This window comes from Sminthopsis crassicaudata, chromosome 3, assembly GCF_048593235.1.
Source record: "Sminthopsis crassicaudata isolate SCR6 chromosome 3, ASM4859323v1, whole genome shotgun sequence".
NCBI lineage: Eukaryota > Metazoa > Chordata > Mammalia > Dasyuromorphia > Dasyuridae > Sminthopsis > Sminthopsis crassicaudata.
The window spans coordinates 76744798-76766152 of record NC_133619.1 but is presented as its reverse complement, the minus strand read 5'-3'; the positions used below and the strand labels follow the sequence as shown (position 1 = coordinate 76766152).

The 21355-nt window shown below is 33.9% G+C and overlaps 1 protein-coding gene across 1 annotated transcript; it reads left to right on the top strand.

Annotated features, from left to right (window-relative positions):
* Positions 1-12542: 12542 nt before the first annotated feature.
* FAM237A (family with sequence similarity 237 member A) lies at positions 12543-16251 on the top strand. Its single transcript, XM_074307704.1, has 2 exons — positions 12543-12950; positions 16144-16251. Exons 1-2 carry the CDS (start codon positions 12543-12545, stop codon positions 16249-16251), a joined length of 516 nt encoding a protein of 171 aa, XP_074163805.1.
* Positions 16252-21355: the final 5104 nt, after the last annotated feature.

Genomic DNA, 21355 nt, shown 5'->3' with positions numbered 1-21355 from the left:
CTCTCTTTTTCCTTTTTTAAAATGAAAATGCTCCTGGAAAACATAACACATTGAGTTTCTAACACATAAGAATAAACGAGTTTATCAGATTGATTTTACTCAGATTTTACACCATTGTGCTTATGAATTATGACTCACAATTTTCTGCTACTCTTAAAGACCACAAAGCATTTTCCTGATAAAAATCTTTGTACACAATTGGCACATTTCTTTTTTGGGGGTCAGATGTGTTTTGATTATGTAATCAACTTTTGGTAAAGAAATTCTCCTAACTAGTGTGTGGCAACATCATTTGAAAAGTTATAGTCCTAGAGAGTTGCCTGGAATATTAAGAACTTAAGTGACTTTGCCAAAGATCTTCCCCCCATGCACACATACATGCACATGCACATACAAGCACATACATACATGCATCTACATATGTGCACACATATGCACATACAGCTAATTTGTATCTGCTAGAAGACTTAATTCAATTAATTCAAGTCTTCCTGACCCAGGAAATAATTCTATCCACTATGCCAAATGATTCTTTGTGTAAGTATCATAGCATCATCTTAATTTTTAAAATGAAAAAACTAAGATGCAGAAAGTCAGAAACACAATTATCCTAAACCCCTTCTGACACTGAATTATTTCGACTGCACTACTGTGTTTTTCATCTAATTCTTAGACAAATCCCAGAGAACCGAAATTCAGTGAAATTGGTTGGCTACATGATGCTTGAATATATCTTTTTGACATAATATTGTGAATATTTTTGAAAAGATCATTGTAATTGCCTGAGTTTTTTCATTTTTAATTATGGATATCATTGTCATTTGGAAATAACTGCTTTGTGATAATATTTAAATTATATATCACTTTAGATACATTTTATTTTTTCATTTTGGACTATCTTTAGGAAGGAAGATGTAGAGATGAAAGTGAGAGTGTTTAATTTTGATTGTATATCACAAACTCAGAATCTGTGAAATTTGGGGCTTATATTTGGGGCTTAGCTTTGTTCTGATCTTTTCAAAAAGGAATTTCCTTCTGAAATCTTTGTGTAAATAAAATTGCAACAGATACATTGAAAAAAACTGAAAATAAACCTGAAAAGACTTATAGGAACTGATGCAAAGTAAAATGAGCAGAACCAGGACAATACTGTATACAGTAACAACTATATTGTACATTGATCAACCGTGAAAGATTTAACTATTCTTAGCAATGATCTAAGACAATTCTGAAGGACTTATGATAAAAAAATGCTATCTAGCTTCAGAGAAAAAACTAACAGAATCCAAATGAAGATTAAAGCATACTTTTAAAAAGCACATTTTATTTTTCAAGTTTGCTTGTTTATTTGTCTTTGGTCTGTGTTTTCTTTCACAACTTAACTAATGTGGAAATATGTTTTGCATGATTTCATGACTATGACGTTTTCAAGTGAATGAGAAGAGATAAAAATGGATGTTAAAAGCTGCTTTTATATGTAATTATGGGGAAATAAAATATTAAATAAATTAATCAAAACAAACAAAAAGAATAGATTAGTTTAAAGACATACAATTTTATAATTGGGAGAGAAGAAATTGTTTTGCAAACAAAACAGTTCCAGTAATGGGATTACTAGGCAAAAAATTTTAGCAATTTGAGGCTGTTCCTAAAAATTAAGAGATTGCTCTCTAGGCTGATCACACCAGTTTGCATTGCCACCAATAATATCTGAGTGTATCTGTTTTCTCACAGCTGAGTCAATGCTGAGTCTTGTTATTTTTATTAATTTTGGGGAAGTTTGATAAATTCTATATCTGAAGCAACACTTCAACAATTGACATATTTTAAATTATTAAATATATTTATGATTTGCTATGCACAGTTCACAATCTATAGAAAAGGTAATTATCATTATAGCCACTTTCATTTATTAGCAATTAATTTTTTCCTTATGTATATTTGGGGGTTATCATTTTCATTCAAAATAACATGATTCTCTCCATGAATTTTCTCTCTCTCCACTTTTTCAATATTAAAAAAGTTCTGATTTGAAAAAAAAATTCAATTAAATTGGAAAATAAATGGAAGCTAAAAGATGAATTGTTAGAAAAAAGTATAAGAGAAAAAATATTCATCATCTAATTTGACTTCAAAGTGCATATTTAATAATTCAGTAAACATTTATCTGGTGCTTACATAAAGTATACTATGCTAAACCCAAAGACCCCAGCTTTTGGAATAAGAATTCACTGTTTGACAAAAACTGCTGGGAAAAATTGGAAATTAGTATGGCAGAAACTAGACATTGACTCACACTTAACACTGTACAACAAGATAAGGTCAAAATGGGTTCAAGACCTAAGCATAAAGAATGAGATTATAAATAAACTAGAAGAACATAGGATAGTTTACCTCTCAGACCTGTGGAGGAGGAAGAAATTTGTGACCAAAGAAGAACTAGAGCTCATTATTGATCACAAAATAGAAAACTTTGATTATATCAAATTGAAAAGCTTTTGTACAAATAAAACTAATGCAGACAAGATTAGAAGGGAAGCAATAAACTGGGAAAACATTTTTACAGTCAAGGTTCTGATAAAGGCCTCATTTCCAAAATATATAGAGAATTGAATCTAATTTATAAGAAATCAAGCCATTCTACAGTTGATAAATGGTCAAAGGATATGAACAGATAATTCTCAGATGACGAAATTGAAATTATCTCTAGCCATATGAAAAGATGTCCAAGTCATTATTAGAGAAATGCAAATTAAGACAACTCTGAGATACCACTACACACCTGTCAGATTGGCTAGGATGACATGAAAAGATAATGATGAATGTTGGAGGGGATGTGGGAAAATTGGAACACTGATGCATTGTTGGTGGAATTGTGAATACATCCAGCCATTCTGGAGAGCGATTTGGAACTATGCTCAAAAAATTATCAAACTGTGTATACTCTTTGATCCAGCAGTGTTACTACTGGGTTTATATCCCAAAGAAATATTGAAAAAGGGAAAGGGATCATATGTGCAAAAATATTTGTGGCAGCCCTTTTTGAAGTGGCTAGAAACTGGTAACTGAATGGATCCCCATCAATTGGAGAATGGCTGAATAAATTGTGGTATATGAATGTTATGGAATATTATTGTTCTAAAAATGACCAGCAAGAGGATTTCAGAAAAGCCTAGAGAGACTTACATGAACTGATGATGGGTGAAATGAGCAGGACCAGGAAATCATTATATACTTCAACAGCAATACTATGTGATGATCAATTTTTTTTATTTTATTTAGATTTTTTCCCCACAGTATATATGCATGAGTAATTTTTTTAATAATATTATCCCTTGTATTCATTTTTCCAAATTATCCCCCCCCCTCCACTCCCTCCCCCCGATGACAGGCAATCCCATACATTTTACATATGTTACAATATAACCCAGATACAATATATGTGTGTAAATACCATTTTCTTGTTGCACATTAAGTATTAGATTCCAAAGGTATAAGTAACCTGGGTAGATAGACAGTAGTGCTAACAATTTATATTCACTTCCCAGTGTTCCTTCTCTGGGTGTAGTCATTTCTGTCCATCATTGATCAACTGGAAGTGAGTTGGATCTTCTTTATGTTGAAGATATCCACTTCCATCAGAATACATCTTCATACAACATTGAAGTGTACAGAGGTCTTCTGGTTCTATTCATTTCACTCAGCATCAGTTGATGTAAGTCTCTCCAAGCCTCTCTGTATTCCTCCTGCTGGTCATTTCTTACAGAACAATAATATTCCATAACCTTCATATACCACAATTTACCCAACTATTCTCTAATTGATGGACATTCATTCATCTTCCAGTTTCTAGTTACTACAAAAAGAGCTGCCACAAACATTTTGGCACATACAGGTCTCTTTCCCATCTTTAGTATTTCTTTGGGATATAAGCCCAATAACAGCAATGCTGGGTCAAAGGGTATGCCCAGTTTGATAACTTTTTGGTCATAGTTCCAAATTGCTCTCCAGAATGGCTGGATTCTTTCACAACTCCACCAACAATGTATCAGTGTCCCAGTTTTCCCACATCCCCTCCAACATTCATCATTATTTGTTCCTGTCATCTTAGCCAATCTGACAGGTGTGTAGTGGTATCTCATAGTTGTCTTAATTTGTATTTCTCTGATCAGTAGTGATTTGGAACACTCTTTCATAGGAGTGGATATAGTTTCAATTTCATCATCTGAGAATTGTCTGTTCATATCCTTTGACCATTTATGTGATGATCAATTTTGATGGACATGGCTCTCTTCAACAATAAGATAAACCAAATCAGTTCATTTGTTCAATAATAAGTAGAACCAACTATACCCAGTGAAAGAACTCTGGGAAATGAGTGTGAACCACTATATAGCATTTCAAATCACTCTGGTTTTGTCCACTTGAATTTGATTTCCTTCACAGGTTAATTGTACATTATTTCAAAGTCCAATTCTTTTTGTGCAGCAAAATAACTGTATGGATATGTATACATACATTGCGTTTAACATATACTTTAACATATTTAACATGTATTGGTCTTCCTGCCATCTGGGGGAGGGGGTAGGGTGAAGGAGGGGAAAAATTGGAACAAAAGGTTTGGCAATTGTCAATACTGAAAAAAAATTACCCATGAATATATCTTGTAAATAAAAAGATATATGTATATATATATATATATATATACACACACACACACACACATATATATACATATGCCTATATGTATATATATCTATATCTATAAATATATATATATATATATAAAGACAAAGATACTATTCTAGGAACAGTCACATAGAGACATAAGGAACTATAATTGATTTTAAAAGTATTAAAAAAGTAATATAAATATAAACATATATATAAATATAAATTTATATATATATATATATATATATATATGAGTGACAATGGTCTCTTAGAAATTTTAGCCAAATATGTAAATTTAGATATTTAAGTTTTAAATTTAGGGAAATAATATGCATTAACTCTCCAAATCAGAAATTTTAATCAAGAATTTCCTTCCTGAAGTCCCAATCCTACTGACATAAATCATTCACAACAAGGATTTAGTGAAATAATCTGCTATGCTCTCTATTGGTCCTGCTGCATTTGTAAGCATTTTGAAAAGAAATAAAAGGAAACTTGCTATCACTAGTTCTTGGCTAGTGTCTGACAATATGAGTCTGACAATTAGTGGATGTTTATTTTTCTTTGATCATAGGAGAGCTGTTGGATTTGCTGATTATGTCATATGACCTCAGCTTCTCTAACTTTAAAATGAGTGAGAAGACTTGTAGGAACTAATTCAGTTGGTAGAATTTACTGAACCAATTATTTAATTGATAGAATTAACTTCAGTTTTTCTGGAAAAGAAGAATTGTCTTGAGAGACTGGGTGGCTATTGAAAGCCATCAGCAAAATAAATTATACTAAATTCACCATTTAAGAATGCTGTTAGCTCCATATTTCCTGGATAGCAAAGTTTCATTTTTTCTTGGTATTCAAGTCCCTGGCAAATAGTATGTACTTTAATAAATAATGTTTGTTAAATTGATTTATTGAGATGGGAGAGGCAGATGTACATTCCAGAAGAATATAAACTTATTGAGGACAGGGGATTTCTCATTTTTGCCTTGGTATCCTCCAGCCTACAGCACAATGCCTTGCATGTAATAAGCATTTATTTAATAAACATTTGTTGAATTGAACTGGATTCTATCTTTAATATCACATTCATTCTTTTAGGCAAAAGGTGAATTTCACAGAAGCTACAAATGATACAGATAAAAGCATCATTATAGCTTTTGGACTGTTGGAAATACCTCTTAGTTAGGTATCTGTTCAGAGTATGGGGATACTCTGTTCCATAAGGGAGCAGGAAAAAAACAATATTTTTGGTCTCTCCCAACTCAACATGTGGAAGGAAAAGAAAGTCAAGTATTTTTATTATTTTTTAAGTGTTTTGCACCAAAGATATGAAGTTCTCAGAGAAAAATGTAGGAAGGAAATAAACATGATTACAAATGAAATTAGATGACATAAAGAAATAATAGAAAACCTTAAGCATAAACCAAAGAAAAGTGATCATTTCTAGTTTTATTCCCCTCAATGCCCAATGCATGGGCTTTCTCAAAAATTAAAGAAACACTCAAGCTTGAATATTTTAAAATAAGCATATATAAAAGACAATATGGTATCTTATAGAGAAAACTGGCTTTGAGGTTAACCCCAAATACATCCTATTTATGTAGGATAAAATTCTGACTCTCATATACTGTACGTGATCCTGGACACTATAAGTGTTACTTAGAGATCTCTCTAAGCCTATAAGCAAGCAGAGAAAATGCTAACCTATATGAGTAAAGAAAATTTCACAATTGGAAAGACCCCCCCAAAAAAAACCACAAAAAAAAAAACAGATATAGAGGAGAAAGCACTCTTCTTTGGCATTTAAGAATTGAATGGTGATTACTCTGGGGTAAGATGGCTACCAGAATGTGAGGTGGGCTCCCCAATGTCCCCAGTGCCTATTTCAACTCATCTATCTAGACAATTGGTTAAGCTTCTTGCTAAGAATTACACAGTGGCTGTGTGTCTGAAGCTGGATTTGATCTTGAGTTCTTCTGACTCTAGGTCTGGTGTTCTATCCACTGTGCAACCAGCTGCCTCTTAAAATATGGAAGTTCTCACCAGATCAAATAATGATGAAGATCAATGATCACAGAAAAAATATAGCAAAAATCATATTTCATCCCAGAAATTCACAAGGAATAAGCCAGAAACTCATAGAAAATAAGAAAAAGGAACTTTCCTAGCATTAATCAAAGACATATATAACTTATAAAGCATTGTGGCAACAAGACCAGGAAACACCCATAAGAAAACCACAGTGTGATCAGAAAGTCTCACAGCATTGAATTTGGAAACCCCAAGAAATGGAGAGAAGCATCAAGTAGTAACAAGTGACCAACACACTGCCATAGCCTTCAGAAAGTGACAGACCAGACCCAAGGGCTCTTAAGTCCCTAATATTCTGTTTTGAAAAACCACAGAGAGCATGTACAGTTCAGTACTATGAACACCAAAGATCCAGGGGGATCTGTGAGAAGTTTTGGAGTTTTGAAAGAACTCAGGGTAAGATGTAGCAAAATTAATCATTACACTAAAAAGTGCATCAGAGGCACAGAGCCTAGTTGTGACACAAAACCCCAAGTTGGAATTACAATCAAAGAAATAGCTAGCACAAAAAAATTATTGGAAATTCAACTTATAACAACAGCAAGCAGAAATTCAAAGAAAAAATGGTTTTTTTCACATGAATTTCTAGAAGAAATGTATCAAAAGATTAAAAAAAACCTCTTGATGAAAGTATTAGGAAGAAAATTAATAGCACAAAACAGAAAGTGGGAAACCTTATCAAGACAGAAGTCCTGAAAACTAGACTAGACTAACCAGAAATCAATGACTCCAAGAGACAGCAGGAAATATTATGAAATGAAAAAATAAAAAAAATTAATGAAATACAAAATACCTGTTATCCAAAACAATCAATATGAAAAGCAAATCAAGCAAAGATATTTTAGGAATTATTGCAGTCTCTAAACACAATGTTTGAAATAAAAAAAAAACCTGGATTCTGGAAACTTTATTTTAAGAAATCATGAATAAAAATCATCTGGTAGAATCAGAAGGCAACATGAAGGTAGACTGACAACCTCTTAAAGCAGGGCTACAATTAAAAATCCTAGTTATATCACAATCCCAGAGCTTCCCAAGTAAAAGAAAAAATAATGCAAAGATTCAGAAAAAATTAGTTTGAGTAGCAAGGAATTATGTTCAGTATCACACAAGACCTGGAAACTTCTACTAGATATCAGAGGAGATCTTGGAATATAATTCCAAAAGACAAAAAAGATAGGGTTACAATAAACAAGAATTTACCCTACAAAGCTGAATATAGCTTAGGAGGAAAATTAGTCCTTTAATTAAAAAAGAGGATTTTCATTCATTTTTGATGAAAAGATCAGAGGTAAATAGAAATATTGAGATACAAATATCAAAAATAGAGAAATTTAGATAAATAAATTTATTTGAAAAATTGAAAAGATTGGTGTGATAGTGTAGTGCTAATATTCTCATTAGAGGAGAAAAGGAAAGTTTCCCTTCAGAACTTCAATGTTTTCAAAGGATACTGAGAAAATTATGTAAGGAAAACAGTTTCAAGAAATGAATTGGTTATATTCTGAGGGTTTTAAGTGAGGAAAGAGAATAAACAATAACATGAGGGCTGCACTAGAGTAGAAAGGTGTGATATGGATTATGAAATTGGTGATTTTTCATAATTGGGGTGGATGAATCAAAGAATGTACAAATATGGAAAAAGGAATGGGGAATAGACAACAGAAGAATTTTTTTTCTTATCGGAAATGGATCGAAGATATAGAATATGTTGTTGAAATGTATACAACTCAACAAAGAAAAAAGTTAGATAATGAGGAGGGGTTGAGAGGAAGAATAAAATTGGGGAGGGAAAAATTGCAAAACCCCCAAACTTTCTTATTTTGAAGGGGAAGAATTAGATTGGGGAGACGGGGAGAAGAATTCAACTTGTTTTTCTATACCAGCATCCAGATGCAATTCTAATAGTATGGGATCTGGAGTCACAGTATTTGTATTGAAATCTCATCAACTTATTCCATGGGTAGAAGCCCTGGGCAACAGAAGGCCATATTACCAATTGGAAGTAGAGTGATTTATTCTTGGGGAGAAAAAAAGTGGTAGCGATCTGTCCAGAGATTAGGAGTGGGAATCATCAATACTGATTCAGTTCTACTAAAAGGTAAGAAATCATTATAAAAGTTGTTGCAGTTGAGGGACCCCCTCCTCTCTCCTCCAGTGCTGAAAACGGGGTGTGTGTGTGTGTCTGTGGATGCCTGCTTGGTTCCAGTTTCCTTGAGCTATCTCCAGCAACTGATTCCTGGAAAAAGGAGGTCTCCTTCCTCCCAAACAGGTAAAGCTTTCACAAAGAAGTCTATCTTTGTGAATAATGTTTTGATTCCCCTTTTTCCTCCCTCCCTTCTTCTCTTTCCCTCCTTCCTCCCTTAGTGAAAATTCAGGAACACAAGCACCACCCTTCAGCAAGGCTCTATGTCTGCATTATTCTCCTGGTCATTTTTGTTTGTTTACAAAGCAATTTCTGACAAATTTTCCCAGCAAGCGGGAGGAACACTGGTCCTCGTTCACCTGAATCTATGCTCGAACACTGCTCCTGCTTCTTTCCCTAAACCTGTCCTGCCACCGTTATGACATCCCGGGCTGGATTTCCTCCCTCTCCATTTGCTCAGGGTTCTGGGTGCTGAAAAGAGGATCTTTCAAAACTCCAAATTGGCGAGCTGAGTTTTCAGCTTCTGGAGTCTTTCATGCTCGAGGTGTAGAATAAGTTTATCTGAGATGGGGGGAGGGAAGGGGTCGGGAGAACAACAACAACAAAATGTTTAAAGATAGGCTAATTGGACTTTGAATGATATTCTTGATCTAAGGCATCCATCTGTGTTCAGGTAGGGTTTGAACTACATGAGCTGTGAGGTCCCTTCCAACTCCGAGATTCTCTGATACACTGGGAGTGGGTAGGCGGGGGAGACGGGGAGGGAGGACTTCTCCCTAGAGCTTTGACGTAAACTTGAGAGGCCCCGCTCCCTCTCACTTAAGTAGAGCCGTCAGGAAGCGCGAACGGGAAGACCAAGAAGTGTCACCTCAGCTGGGAGCATCTCAGAGATTTCCGATTGTCTCACAGAAGGGAACTCCTAGAGGGCAAAGGAGGTAAGTGAGTGAGCCAAGCTTTCCCTGTCATGTGCAATACCTGCAGAGTAGGGGCAGCCTTCACTCTACTTAGTCTGGACTGTCTCTAGGTTCGGGAGAGAGGAAAGCTGGCAAGTTCTGCGGTTTATGAGATGAGAAGTACAGAACAACGTGTGCTTATGCTGGTGTACTCCTAGTTGCATGCTATGTTGGAACTTAGGAATTGTCAGCGGTCCAGAAAGCAGATTTCTTTCTTGTAGAAGGGTGGAGGGATTATCGGAGGAGAAAGGAAAGAGAAACCAGTGGACTTCAGGGAAAGGGCAAATGTTTTTTGGAAGAGCATAGTGAGGAAGCTTTATCAACTTCAGAACTCTGGACAGAGGCACATGTCTTCTGTCCAATTTATTTTGAACAGAAATCTTGTACCCCTTCCACCCAAGAGAAATAGGATTTTCTAAGCTTTCAGCCATCTCGAAACTTTTAAATCATGCAACAAAATTTAATTGGGGGCAGAAAAAAATGAACAGAAATTAATTTAGGGTTCCATTGAACCGGGGGAAGGAAGGCAGGCAGATTTGCTAAGCAGCATAAGGTAAAACACCTGGAAAAACCAGGTACTGTCTTAACAAATCAGAAACTTGAAGGACATCTCAGAGAGCACTTTTGTCTTGCACGTATCTGTTCTAAGTAAGCATACGGAAATGCTTGTGCTATTATGTCTTATTATTTCCCACTCCCATGCAGAAAAGACTCCACCTTATGGCTAATGAGTAGATCAGCACAGGGATCGAATATTAGGATTTACAAGTGATTTTTCATTTTTGTCGGACTTGGCTTTTTGTCCAAATGGCATTGTCACAACTTTTACTATATTTACTGCTTTTAATACTAGTTGACATCAAATTAAAATGGAACTGAAAGCAATGTAGCACAGAAAGACAAGGATCCTTCTTTTTTTTTTTTTTTTTTTGCTTTTGGGTGAACTTGAAACATTCAATTATATGTTTTCTCTTTTCTATGCTCACAAAGTTTTTTTTTTTTTTTTAAAGATAAGCTTTCTAGGAAGAAAGGAAACTTTTCAGTTCTCATTTTGTGATGTTGCTGTCTGAAGAGGAAACTATTTCAAAATGTTTTATGACTTCTTTTGGGTTCCCCCCCCCCCCTCCAGCAGGCATCAGAATGACTGATTGTTAAAGGGTGGAAATAAATAGCATTCCTTGACATCTAAAGTGAAATTTATAGCAAACATGTGGTTTGAAGTAAAGAAGTCCACAACTTTATGAAAGTTGTATCAGAGTTGCAAAACATTTTCTCTATGTTATGGGACTTTTATTAGTTCAACTACTATGTGTCTGAAGTATTTTTTCTCTCTGATTTCTAATTGCTATCTTTTATTTTCTTTAGAACCTATTGGAAAGCAAGTACCTTGATTTTCTCAGAAAATCCCCTTTCCTCTCCCCCAACACCACACACATGCCAGATCTTAGACATATTGGCATAAGATACTATACTGTTTCATTCATATCCAGGATAATTTATCAAAATGATGGACTGCACAATATTCAAACATTTAATAGGAGAAAAACAATGTCAAGGCAGGGCAAAATGGTATGAGAGGCAGAAGAGAATTGCTGTAAAATAGAGTTGAAATTTTCCTGTGATTGGTATTAACATTCTTATTTTCAATTCTTTAGTGAACAACAAAATAACCAAAAATAAGTACCTGGAAATGAAAAGATAACCATGCCTTTATTGCCTAATTCAGTGTTCTCTTTTCAGTTCTTGTGCTTCTTGACCTTTCTGTTAAATTTGACATGACTGACTATGCCCTCCTTGATACTATCTCTTTTTAGAGCTCTTCTGGATCTTATCCTATATGTCTAATGAATCCTTGATAATTTCCACCATGTATACCTTTTTCTTTTTCTATTCCTCCAAAGACCCTGTCCTTGGCACTATTACCTAAATCTACACTATTTTCTTTTGTCGTTCCAACTATTCCTGTGGATCTAATTATGATCTCTATGCAAGATACATACATGGATCTATTGTAATACCACAATTACATATGATGATTGGAAAACATTTAAACATTTCTTGACTATTCTGTTTAGTAAATCTCTCTGGCACTGAAGAACCCAGAGTCACCTCCATGACTGATGAATCATTATATAAAACATTATTTGAAAAATAGTGATGAACAGAGATGTGATTAATAATTTTTTAGAGAAACTTCAGCTGACCTATGGGTGGTGGTGGTGGTGGTGGTAGTGGTGGCGGTGGCAATGTAAAGGACAGTCTGCCCCAGTACCACTTGTGGGAGGTGAAGCATCTTATTCTCTAGATATTATAACTTGAGCATCTTTGATATAATTTACCATGCCTTACAGTCCTGAGGAGAAGAAATATGGGGAAGTAGAAGGGGACCAGAAGAGGGGTACCAGTGATTGTACCATTAGGGGATGATCCAAAACAAGTCCAAGAGGTCATGGAAGGAAAGTACTTCCTTTGTTGGTATACTGGGGAAAACTCCCCCTTTCTCATCCTATTTATGATTATTTTGCTGGCTCCTACATCTTGTTTTCATATCACTTATCCTGGAAATGAGAAATTTGCTGGCAGGACATCAGTTTCCTCATTTTAAGCATCCTAATATGGTTCTCTTTTCTCCCAAGGCAAGGAATTTATGGTCTTCCTTTCTGTGCTATTTCAGTATCATGGCAGATTTTGGGAACCCAGGAAGGATTCATTGCACCATGAGACTCACCTGTACCCTACTCATTATGGGACTGTGCTGTGTATCACCTTTCTTCTGTCAAAACCAAATAGATCTCATGGCTCTGAGCAAAGCAGATCCTCAGTGCTGGGAATCCTCTTCAATGCACCTTTTGGAGATGAGGAAGCCACCCATTTCTAACACTGTGGAAGGATTTTGGGACTTTATGATCCACTTGAAATCATCTGAGAACTTGCAGCATGGGGCCCTCTTTTGGGACCTGGCTCAACTCTTCTGGGATATCTATATAGACTGTGTGCTCTCCAGGAACCATGGCCTAGGAAAGAGACAGCTGGCTGGAGATAAAGAGAAACTATCCACAACCAATTCACAGCACACAGGAAGTAAGCCTTTTGCTTTTTATTTCTGTTAACTCGAAGAGGATATGTGTGTATGGAAGCGCAAGTGGAAGTAAAGAGTGTAGAGTTTTATTGTTACTCACAATTTGTGCAAAGGCGTACCTGAGGCACTCCTGTGCAGTTGCAGGGAGTTAATTTTTTTAGTGATTGCCTCCATCATTCTTAAAACTAAGAACCAGATAAAAGCATTTGGTATGAGAATAAAAATTATAAGAAGGCATGATTCACCAAAGGACATTAACAATTCTGTGTTCCAAAGCAAAAGTTTTAGAAAGTTCCTTCTTACCTGTGGTTAAAACAGAAAATCAAAAAAGATCTTCAATCCATTGCCAATGGGCAACTGGTAAGCAAAGTGGATAGAGTATGGATAGGTGACAGACAGAGTCGGGAAAACAAGATTGGAGTTTTGTACTAGATAGAAATTTACTAGCAGTGTGATCTTAGGTAACCACCTCTCTCTCTCAGCCTTAATTTTTTTTTTTCATCTGAACATGACTCTCTTGGTGTTCAGAAGAATATACTAATAGTTATCTGACTTATAACTCAAATTTCAAGGCAGGCCATCAATGAGAGCAATCTTTCTCCTTTTTTAGTTTCTTAATTCTGGGACCTGGCTCAATTCTTCTGGGACACCTATGTTGATTATGCGCTGTAAGACGAACAATTGCTGGGTCAGCCAGTGAATTTTTGACCATTGTTCTATACAGCAGCCATATTCTCTCTTTTTAGATTTTTCTCTTTTTCTAATTAAAGCTTTTTATTTTCAAAACATATGCGTAGACAATTCTTCAACATTAGCCCTTGCAAAATCTTGTGTTCCAATTTCCTCCCCTTCTCCCACCCCCTCTACTAGATGGCAAGTAGTCCAATATATGTTAAACCATATTCTTCTTTAACAAAAACTCCAAGATTTGCTAAAGCCTCTGAAGCTACTTTACTATCATTCAATGATACAAGGGGTGAACATAAGCTTTGAGTAGAGACACTAGCCAAATTTGGAATGAGTGAACATAAAATTTTGTTCAGTTGTTTTAATATTTGGAGTAAATTATTTTGTATGAAATCAGAAAGCAATTATTCTATCTGTTCAGAATTAAAAGAAGATACTAAAATGAAATACTTAAAGGAAAAGGGAGACTTTTCATCCTAAAATTCTAATTAAATCTTTTAGGAGGCTGAATTTGATACTGGAGGTATCATCTTATATTCTGAAAGTTTCCAGTTGGTATGCCTTTGGGAGTAAAGAATATTACAATAAAGATAAAGATAAAGGAAGTGGTTGTCTTCATCTAAGGGAATATACCTCCTCTAAGGGAATATCATTTTCAAGAAGTGGAACCTTAAGATAAATGTATAAGAAATACAGGTGTGCTTTGTTTTATAAGTAGTTAATATTTTTGAAACTATGTGATCATCACATTTTTATGAATTCAGTATTTTACATAGTATGTTCTTTGGTAGGTATATAGAATCTTTAAATGATCAATCTTTAATTTGCTTTGTAAAACTAAATTTTAATAGATTTCCTAAGTTTGAGCTTTTTATTTTTATAAACATTAAAAATAAAAATGAACTGATGTGACTTCCACCAAGTTAATTTACTTTTTTAGGTCTCAATTTCCACATCTATAAATGAGGACTTTGAACTAAATGAGTCCTAAGATCCCTTACAGCTATAATATGATACTGTGAAAAATAAAGAAATCTGGTGTTTCAATGTAGACAAATGCAAAACATCCAACTTAAATCATGGAATAAAAATTGTTTTCTCTCAGTCAAGGCTAATATCTAAATTTTTCTGTTAATTTTTGTTTCAAAGGTGATTGAAGCTGAAAATAAAATAATTTAGAAAAAGTTTAAATATATTCATAGTGACAATGAGAAACTATAATATTTTGAGGTCTATTCCTAATCTCTGAGAATTAACATCAAGAATAATCAGACCGCTTTAAAAAACATGTATGTCCGGGTTACCTTCAGAATAGTAAATTGGATGAATAAACATTTGAGTATATTTGCAAATCTCTGATACAGCTTTCATTGGTATAAGCCAATATAACTTCCATAGCTTTTAATTTGATGTGATTTTTGTCTGTTTTGTTGTTTGATTGTTTCAGTCGTGTCTGATTCTTCATGAACCCATTTGTGTTGTCTTGGCAAATCTGCTGAACTTGTTTGCCAGATTAGAAACAGGCAAAGTGATTTGCCCAAGATAACACAGTAGTATCTTAAATTCAAATTTGAACTCAAGATGAATCTATCTGACTCTAAGTCTAGTGCTCTATCCACTGCACCCCTTGGCTGCCCCCAGCAGCTATATTTTCTTATAAACCCTTTATGGAGAATTGATTCAACACATTGGAGATCTTCTGGTTTTCCTTTTTTTGGTGTCTTTTGTTTTTAGTATCTCTCCGATATTAATGTATAATGTAGACTAAGCATTTGTCCTCTCTCATTCTTTTTCTCCTCTTTGTCTCAAAATCTCTTCCCTGAGTGGGGGCTTCTCATCTTTCTGGATGTGTTTTCCCAATAACTTTAATGTCCCTCATTGTTAATTCATGGCCAGATCATCTCCTCTTTTGATATGTGCTCATGATAATGTCTTTTACATCACTTCTAATATGCTATATTTTTTATGAAGTTGCACAACAAAGCCATGCCATTATTACATTCTAGAAAAGTAGAGAATTTTTGTTTTTTCTTCTTTATAATAAAGTATATTCAATCACTAAAAATGTGTATAGTTGTTCTAGACATCAATAGCAAAGGGACTGAAACCAATAGGCCAAAGCCTATTAAAACCAATAGCACAAAGAAATTCTTCAGATACTTTCAGTGGAGATGGGAGGGTAGGAGTATATATTGGGAAATTCTTCTAATATAAAAGAGACATAAATAAAAGTTAATTTTAAAATATTGAGCATTATAGCAAATGTGGTTCAGAAATAGAAAAAAATCTAAGTTTCAATGATTTAAAGAGAAGTTTATTTTGATTTACTGATTTGGGATAAATGACTGCTTTGAGTACAGTAGATATGATTGCACAAAGATTGCTATGTGTATAAACCTATACTACCTATGCGTAGTGATTACAGATGTAGTAACTTCCTATTGAATAACAATTTACCCTAGTATTAGTCTCCAAACAATTTTATGATCTATTATTTATTTCCCTTTTTGCTTTCAGGTACATATTCTCAGTTGCTAAGAGCCCCACTCCTGAAGAAGAAAGAGTTGATTGAAGATCTGATGAACATCCATAAGCATAAGAGTGGGTCTAGATTAATTTGAAGAGTTACCAGTGACCTAGGAATAAAGAGAAAATAAATCAAATTCCAAATTTAAACGTAGTGTAATTTTTAAAATACATTATATATATATATATATATATGTGTGTGTGTGTGTGTATAAATACATATGTATACATACACATATATATGTAAGCATATACACCTTTTTCTTGACTTTTGTTCCTTTCTTTGAAAGAATGTAATTTCCATATTAAATCACATTCTTCTCACACATTAGACTATTTGAAAGTTAAATAAAAGTTTCTTTAGTTACTGAACATGTCACTAGAATTACAGTATATGGAGTAAGGAGAGATCTAGGAAATCTAATCCAGCATTCTCATTAGGCAGGTGAAGAAACCAAGGCCCAATTACTTGATCAACTTTAACAGGATTTGAATTTAGGTCTTTCTTTCTTTCTTTCTTTCTTTCTTTCTTTCTTTCTTTCTTTCTTTCTTTCTTTCTTTCTTTCTTTCTTTCTTTCTTTCTTTCTTTCTTTCTTTCTTTCTTCTTTTGCTGTTTTCACATTAATTTTATTTCTGTCTATATCTAGAGAGAAAACTCTCTAAAATAAATGTAGGGGGAAATATAAAAACTTTTTTTTTAAAAGTAAGTCAGCAAAACTAACCAATACAGCAAACAAGCATGATAGTATATGTAGTATTCCTCATATCCCAGATTACAAAATAAGAAAGCAAAAGCATTGTAATATGGCTTTTTCTGAAGCTATACTTGATCATTATGAAAAACATTGTTGTCCTTTTAATTTATATCATATTAATCATTATGTATACTGCCTTCCCATGTTTGCTTACTTTACTCTGCATCTATTCATATGCCTCCCATGCTTTTCTAAATTTGTTTTATTCATTTCTTTTTTATTGAAGTTTATTTTATATTTCATATGTGAGAATGATTTTTCAACATTGACCATTGATAAACCTTGTGTTCCAATTTCCCCCTTCTCCCTGCTCCCTTCCATGAGTCAGGCCCTTTTAAGAATACAAATTTGTTTCCATACTATATAAGAGTCTGCAAATAGTGGAGTATACATAATGAAAAATGTTTGATCTAAATGATTAAGCTCTTCTTCCAAAGGCAGAAAGGAGATAGGGATTGAGTTAAATTGATTCATTGTATTCTCTTCTTACTTTCATTTTTAAAAATAAGAATTCCCATGAATTTAGTTTCTTCTTTAAACTGTATGATTTTCAAACTATTATGTATGTACTGACTTACAAGGGTCTGTGTGGCAGTATAGAGAAACTACCAAAGATAAATTGGGAACTCTGACACATTGAGTAAAAAAATATTTTTATTCATAGAATATAACAGGAAAACCAGATCAACACAGTATTTATTAGCCTATTTACAACTCTAAAAGCTATGATCTTATGAATCATCTGTTTGGAGATGGTAGTTGAATTGGGAATGAATGACATTCCTAAAGGAGATAGTGTGGAGAGAGAAAAGATGAAAGCCCAGGTTAACTCTTAGGGTAAAATTTATATTAAAAGGACAGGAAGAAGATAAGGAAGATAAGGATGCATCTATTTTGAAGAGGGAGCAGTTTGGTAGGAGCAGAATCAGAATAATACATGCTCTTTGAAGTCAAGGCATACAAATATATGTAATAAGAGGAAGAGTCTTACTATATTAAAGCAGCAGTGAGGTCAAAGAGAATGAGATATAAAGGGAAAAAACCACTGAATCTGGTGATTAGGTTGTAATTGGTAGATTTTGACATAGCAATTTCAGCAGGACAGAAACCAAATTACAAGAAGCTCTGAGAAAACAGATATTAGTTAAAAGAAAAGCTTCATAAGAAAATTTAGCCATGAAGCGGGGGAGGGGGGTAAAAGATAGGATCTAGTTGAACAAGTGAAAGAAGACAGGGGAAGCTTAGTGTAGTGATTTGAATGTAGTGATTTGAAAGTATGTGAGGAGCCAGTAAATAAGTAGCTGTTGAAAATGTTTGAAAGATGATGCCTACTGAAGTAAGGCCCTGATTTCTAGATTAGTAGATTAATCACAAATATCAAATTTGGCATGAAGATAGGACAGAATTCTTTTTAAGGTCTCTTTAGCTTTATTTTTTTTAAAAGCATTTTATTTTCAAAACATATGCATAGATAATTTTCAACATCCACCCTTGCAAAACCTTGTGTTCCATTTTTTTCTCTCCCTTCTTTCCATCCCCTTCCCCAAACAGCAAGTAATCCAATATATGTCAAACATGTGCAATTCTTCTATACATATTTCCACAATTATCATGATGCACAAGAAAAATCAGAACAAAAGGAAAAAAATCAGAAAGAAAACAAAATTCAAGTAAACAACAAAAAGGTGAAAATACTATATTGTGATCTGCACTCAGATCCCACAGTCCTCTCTCTGAGTGCAGATGGCTCTCTTCATCACAAGACAATTGGAACTGGCCTGAATCATCTTGCTATTGAAAAGAGCCATGTAGGACAGAATTCTTATAGACTTCAATAGCTTCTTATGCCTTTCTCTCCTGAAGTAGAGCAACTTATTTTCTATAAATTTGTCTCTCAGAAAGTTGAAGAAACAAGGAGTTATGATATTATAGCCATAGCCAATCCACAGAAAAGAGTTGGTTAAGGAAGTAAGGGAATAGCTTGGTCAAATACAGAGATGCAGTTGGGATACTAAGTTTTAGGAATACATAGTAGTCCTGTTTTGCTGGCCTATAGATTTTCTAAAGAGGAAGAGTTTGAATCATGGCTAGAAAAGTAAGTTGGAGTAAAAGTGTGGACAGCTAGAAATGGCAGTCCAAAGAGCTTGCATTCTATTTATGACAATAAAAAACCAGTGACAACTTTTGAATGGGGTAGTGATATGACATAAGGATGCTTATTTTGGCAGCTTTGTTTGGAATGTTTATGAGACAGTAGAGACTGGAAGTAGAAAGAGCAATTAGAAGGTAATTCCCCAATTGAACTTATGAATTAGGGTACTAGTTATGCAAATAAATGAATGTAAAAGCTTTTTTGAAGGTAGAGTTAGTAATGGATTGCATATTAGAGAAGAGGGAGAGAAAGAGTCAGGGGAGACTGAAATTATAAACTTAGATAACCAGAATGCTGTTGGGACCTTCAAAAGAAAAAGAGAAAATTTGTTTCAATGGGAGAAGATAATGACTTCTACTTTGGACATATTGAGTTTTAGATGCTAATGGTATATCCATATGGATATGTTCTCAGTTGGCCATTGGCAATGTAGGACTGAATTCAGGAAGTAGATTGATTGGACAGATAGATTCAAATGTCATACTTTTTTTTGGTGGTTCATTAAAATTATTGATACAGACACCAAAAGAAAAAAATATATAAAGAGAAAAGAGTTCAGGAAAGAGTTTTCAAGGATATATATGGTTAACTGGCAGGAAAATGGTGATAATTCATCAAGGAAGAATAAGGAGTGGTCAGGAGGTGGATTAACATGAGAAAAATATTCCAGAAGTCAAAAAAGAAGAAAACATTGATTTATTCTATCAAAAACAGCAGAAAAGTTCAATAGGATTATCCTAGAAGAGACGATTGCATTTAGATAAAAAATAAAGATAGTTATTCTTAGAGAAAGCACCTTTAGTGAGTTAGGTCAGGAGGCAAATTGTCAAAGTTAAGAAGTAAATGGGTGCTGAAGTATAGTCATATAGATAAACAATGTATTGAATGAATAAACAATGAATAAACAAATTTGCTTTCTCTACCAAAGACAGTGATTTTTAGAATGAGAAAAGGTAGAATGAAACTACTGACATGGAATTGAAACCCCAAATAAGTAAGGAGATGATAAGAGTGTTCTTACTATTCTTAATTTCAAGGTATATACCACATCCAAGGAGGATGTGATTGATAAACTATTATAGTTATTTCTTGATGAATAATTGTGTGTGAGAGAAATGTCACTGGCAAATGCTATCCTGATTTTTAGAAAGAGGAAGAAGTATACACCAGGGAGTATAACATTGATTCCTGGTAAAAGTTTATACTGCATCATTAAAGGAAGATTTTTGAGCACTTAGGAAAATTGGGATCATTATGAAAAAGAATAAATTCATCCATAACAAAAGTCATATTATACTAACTTAATTTTCTCTTTTCATGGTTTATCAGATTTTACTATGGATATAGTAAACATCTTTCAGCAAGCAAAGTGTATTACCTTTGTAGGCAGACAGAAATATAAATTATATCAGTTCAGAGGTGATTGACACTCTGGTCAAAGAACACTTCACAAATTCCCTTCTGCTTGAGAGATCAGATGTAGGGGAATGACCTCTAGGCTTTAGAGTCAGTAGATATGAATCTAAACCAAGTAACTTTTATTTTCTATTTATGGATTCATCAATAGATACTGCTGTCAATCAAAAAACTATCAACACATACACATCTGGAAGGAAAACCAGTTTGTGACAAGTTCAGAATTGAGACTTATGGTATAACAAGCAAACAAAAAACCCCAGGTAGTCCCAAGAATCAGTTTTCAGCTATAGATCTTTGCTGCATTTTCCCTTCTCAATAATATTTAATTTTCCCAATTATATGTAAAAATATTTTTCAGCATTCATATTTATAAGATTTTGAGTTTCAAACTTTTTTTCCTTCCTTTCCCAAGATAGGAAGCATTCTGATATAGGTTATACATATACAATCATTTTAAATGCATTTCCATATTTGTCATGTTGTGAAAGATAAATCAGAAGAAAGAAAAAGCAAACAAAAAAAAAGTTGAAAATAGAATGATTCAATCTTCATTCAGTCTCCAAAGTTCTCTCTTTGGATGTAAATAGCATTTTCAATCCCAAGCATATTGGAATTGTCTTGCATCACTGCATTGCTGAGTAGAGCTCAGTCTCTCATAGTTGATCATCCTATAATTTTTTTTGTTTTGATTATTTTCATTTCTTATTTAAAAATAATTATAGCTTTTTATTTTATTTTATTTATATGTAATTGGGAAAATTAAATACTAATGAGAAGGAAAAATGCATTGAAGATCTATATAAAGTTGCTGAAATCTGATTGTTGGGGCCTTTTGGGGTTTTGTTTGATATCCACAGGTTTCAACTCAGAACT

Bases quoted from the DNA above. Each gene is read 5' to 3' on its own strand.
- FAM237A (XM_074307704.1), top strand. From the start codon at position 12,543: ATGGCAGATTTTGGGAACCCAGGAAGGATTCATTGCACCATGAGACTC. The intron at 12,951-16,143 runs CCTTTTGCTTTT...CCCTTTTTGCTT, and splicing joins CACAGCACACAGGAAGTAAG to TCAGGTACATATTCTCAGTT.